Source organism: Lactuca saligna, chromosome 1, assembly GCF_052625555.1.
Source record: "Lactuca saligna cultivar CGN05327 chromosome 1, ASM5262555v1, whole genome shotgun sequence".
NCBI classification, from domain to species: domain Eukaryota; kingdom Viridiplantae; phylum Streptophyta; class Magnoliopsida; order Asterales; family Asteraceae; genus Lactuca; species Lactuca saligna.
The window spans coordinates 38591651-38596346 of NC_136417.1; the positions used below are offsets into that span (position 1 = coordinate 38591651).

The 4696-nt window shown below is 32.5% G+C and overlaps 1 protein-coding gene across 2 annotated transcripts; it reads left to right on the forward strand.

Moving 5' to 3' along the window:
- Positions 1-918: 918 nt before the first annotated feature.
- LOC144997381 (DEAD-box ATP-dependent RNA helicase 10-like) lies at positions 919-3025 on the forward strand. 2 transcript variants are annotated; one of them, XR_013659780.1, is made up of 3 exons: positions 919-1713; positions 2465-2665; positions 2744-3025. XR_013659780.1 is itself a non-coding variant. In XM_078957283.1 (3 exons), the coding sequence occupies exons 1-3, from the start codon at positions 2356-2358 to the stop codon at positions 2888-2890; spliced, it is 384 nt and encodes a 127-aa protein (XP_078813409.1). In that variant the 5' UTR covers positions 919-2355; the 3' UTR covers positions 2891-3025. The 2 variants fall into 2 exon arrangements, 1 of the variants encoding a protein (XP_078813409.1); XM_078957283.1 differs by having other exon boundaries at positions 919-2391.
- The last annotated feature ends 1671 nt before the right edge of the window (positions 3026-4696 follow it).

The following is a 4696-nucleotide window of genomic DNA, read 5'->3' on the forward strand; positions in this document are numbered from 1 at the left end:
ACATAGGATGTTCTTATGGCTAAAACCCATCAGATGTATGTCATTCGATTTTACTAAAAGAAAATATAACTTAATTGACAAGATCAGTAGAAAAAACAATAAAATGATGATTTATAAATGCTTAATTCTTTTTTGCTGCCATAGAGACATCATGGCCGCCCGGTAAGTTTTTAAAACCTATATGAAAAAATATGTCAGAATCTTTCTTACTGCAGTAGAAATGATGGAAAAAGAATTATACAATTCATAACTAAGCTAATAATAAATTGGTCACAACAAACTAATATGTTTTTTTCTCATGCATTTAATCAATGAGTTAGATTTCCTCGAGTGGATCTAAATCAAAGGATGAATCATTGAGGGAACTCTTAGAAACACATGTTATTCATATTAAGTAAAAATACTCACTTTATAAGAATGTGATTGTAAATAACCAAGTTGTGAAAAAATAAATTTAAGGCTATTATTATTATTATTATTATTATTATTATTATTATTATTATTATTTGTAAGAAGGATTGAATTTTTTTTTTAACAAAAACAAAGTTCTTAAAAAATGCAAAAATAAATTCGTAAAAAGTTGAAGCAAATATATAAAAATTTGAGGTAAATTTATAAACAATACTTAAATTTAGGCCCATATTATATATAGAGTTTAATTTACAACCCCTTAGTGAACAGTATTTTGTTCCTATTGTTTTTTTATTTTTTTTATTTAGTCGTAATCAATACTAGGCAAACTTGTCATCTTCTTAGACACGTGTTACAGAAGCCAATGTTGGAGTAAGTTTTAATGGTACGTGTTTGCCTCTCCGTCTTCACCGTTTTCACCTCTAATGGGATTGTTCCACCATGTGTGCTCACTTCTATTAATCCAAATATCTCATTCGGATACTGTAACGCTTCTTTGAGAAAAAACGTGATCCCCTCTCCATCTCCCTCTTTCTCTTTACCTCCATTCAATCAAAAAATTGGATATTTCCTCATCCAGTTCATTCATCGAAATCAGAATGGTAACAATCAAAATCGGATGCACTAGATTTCATCAGACTTTCCTCAATTACCATTCGTCTCCACCACAAAAACCCTCACCACACATCCATTTTCTGGAACCCTCCCGAGTTCTATAGGGAAACATCGGCAATAAAGGAGATGGCCATCCTTATAGTGTTGCTATTTGGATTTTGGGTATATTGCCTTTCATTCCCACCTCCAATCCACATCCTATTTCTCCGTCATCTTCGTCGCTCAAGGCATCAGATAGATACCAGACGCCGAGACTTACAACTTCCGTCCACTCTCCGCCTTGTGCAACTTCTACAATTTCTGGGACCGTTTCCGGTTGACCGAAAATTGTTGCCTTCTAAAAAACTAAAATTTCTGCTTCAGAGTTGAAAATATTCAGCAAACCAACCGGTAAATGCTTCATTCTATCTTTTATTTACAAATAATTTGTGGTTTATTTATTTATTGTGTGTAAACTACAAAGCCCCCTTCTGTTTTTTATCAGTAGTAATACAAATCTCATGAAATTTGAAGTGAGAGCACAAATGAGAGAGAAAGAACAATAATATCAAGAAGAGGAAGCGAACTACGACTTAGGTCACTTAATCTGTTCCATTTTCCTTTGAATTGAAGATTTGCAACGCATACATACCCTTTTGGAAGCTGAAAGAAGTTGCTTCATAAACCCTAAAAGATTCAATTTCAATGGTAAGGTACAAGTTGAACCTAATATCTATCTATTAATCCATTGATGAACTCAAATTCAAGCAATAATAGATACAAATATTAAAGTATGTTGTATGATGGTATGAACATGAAATTTTCATCGACATTTGTATGTTTTGGATGTGTTCTGATTTCATTAGTTTGAAAGGGGAATAGTGATTGAAAGGTTTAATAGCACCTACTAATTAAGTACAAAAAATGTTTGAGAATCGAGTAAAACCATCCAACAAATCAACACACAAGTGGATGGGGAAACTATTCAATAAAAAAGAGTTGATACATGCTTTTATGGCTAGTTAGCACTACTAATAGTAATAGTATACTTGCTTGAATAAAGATAGGGTTAGTTAGGTAATTTCATATTTTTTTTTAATGTTAAGAGTCATATGGAAACTTTTGTAGGCATACATACTCGGGTGCAATCCCAATTTTTGGTGAAATGACTAAGGTATCAATCAATTTTTACTTTTTATTTAATTTTATAAATTTGATAGTATGTATAATGTGTGTTTATTAAATAAAGGAAAAAGGCTAGGGGTGTTGAATAAGTTCAAGGTTAGGAGTGTAATGTTGTTATATGCACTGATGTGGTGAGTACAAGATTTGATATTCCTTCTATTGGACATGGTTATAAATTATGATATTCCCACAAACTCAAAAGTAAGTATATATACTCTACTTGATGTTTTAATCTTTGATACCAATATATTTATATATAAACGATATATTTTAGGATTATATTCATCGTGTGGGAAGAACAACACATGCGTGGAGATCAAGGGTTGCTATATCTTTGCTGAATCAATATGAGCTTGAGTGGTATATTCAAATAGAGAAGCTTATTGGTAACAAGTTACCTGAGTTTGAAGCACAAGAAGAAGAGGTTTTGTTATTCTTGGAACCTGTCACCGAGGCTAAACGCTTATCCCCCATGGTATTATTATTATTTATATTTGAATTTTGATTTTTTTGTTTTATGGTTTTTGTTAATATGGTTTTGGTTTTATTATAGAATATTAAGGAAGTGAGAGGGTATAAGAGGAGGAGGATGAGGTTGAAAAGTTCCATGGGAAAAATAAGAATACGAAGTCGTCAAACAACAACTCAAACAAGTCAAACAACAAGAAGTCTAAACGTAGATAGGTTTGAATTCGTGTAATTTCACAACTTTGTTATGAGGCAAAGCGAATTTGGAGGGAATTTGTAAATTTCATTTGTGTGCCTTAAAAAGGTTTTCAAAAATAGAAAATATTGGTAGTTCTTAGTGTTATTCATACTTTATTGATGGATATGATGTGTATCAATCGATAGCTATCTTTTTATACATAATTTTGCCTCCATACTTATATAAATTTGACCATTTTCATCCAGTAAATTAGTAATCTCTTTTAGAAATCGAATGGATTCGGTCTTATGCATACGCGAGGAAGGTAATTAAAAAAGAAAGAAGATGAGTTATGCTTTCTTTTATCATAAAACTTACTCTAAATGAAAAACCATCCTTACAAAAATGCAACCACAAATTCCAAGGTCAAGAATTTCGTTGCTTCAAATGAAATTCAAAGCAACAATTGGAAGAGTCTAAACGCTACGTCAAATAATGAAATTTTGGATGTGTGTTGTTCATGGTTAATCTGGACCCTCAATACCATAACTCCAATACCCGCAACGCGTGATTCTTCTCTAGTTATTTATAAAAAAGTAGGTAGTTATATAAAACATGTTATACAATCTAGAATAACCATTTTGGGGACAAACTTCATTATTGTTTAACTTTTAATGTAGTGAATTGTATAAATTGATGTTTTAGATATATTTGAAATAGTTGCTTTAATGTTGCTCATTTTTAATATAATTTCGTTAGATGAGTCTTATGAAAAAGCTATAAATAATAAAAAAAATTAAAAAATATTTTCCCTAACGGGAAAAGAAAGCAAAACCCATTTTAGTTGGTTTAGCCATTTGGGCTTAATTTATGTACCCTTGGAGGAAAAAAAGCAAATACCGACTAAAAAGATGCCTTTTTCTTTACAATCAACACATAAGCATCTCAGTTATGGTGAAAGAAGAACTTACAAGATTATATGATGTCTCATTAGGGACCCACACCATGGAGTTATCAAATATAGGTTCAACAAAATAGGATAAGTGTGAGCTACCAGGTCTTGTCTTTGCACTGACTTGGCGTGAGGTTGTTAGTGTTGATGTAACACTCTAAATTTTCAAATAAATTTTCATATTTAAATCTACACAAAAACACAGTTTAACATTTCTCAAACCTAAATTTGTACACCGTTCCACACACAAAACAATAAATTGTTTGACAGTATCCCGGAATCCTCAAAACACAATCAACTAGCTAGTGTGTACAATCATACCGACGCCTTCCTGCGATCCTGAGATGTACCTGAAACACATTTTACACAACACTGTAAGCACAAAGTTTAGTGAGTTCCCCAAAATACCACATACAAATAATTAGCCTCTCATGGCTATAACTCAATAAGGACCCTTCGGTCATGTGTCTCAGTGAAGGCCCTCCGGTCTCACAGCTCGGGTTGGACCCTCCAATCATGTTTCATAGTGAAGACCATCCAATCTCATAACTCGGTTTGGACCCTCTGGTCCTAACTCAAAAAGGCACAAAATAATATACAACATAAATCACAAAGACAAAATGTATAATATCAATAACTCTGATAAGACCCTCCGGTCACATAGTATTACCACTCAGGTAAGAATAGTGAGAAGACTCACCTCGCAAGTAAAGCAAGTTGGACTCGTACTCAACGGTCGGTCTAGACTCTGCCTACATATATCATAATCATCTCTAATTAACAATTTATAATAACAAATCCAAATATATTAAGCTAACTCCTTTACTAACTCTTGGAAAGGGTGAAAGACCATTTTACCCCTCCATGGTCTCTTAAGTCCATAACTTGACCAAACCCTAAAAGTCAAC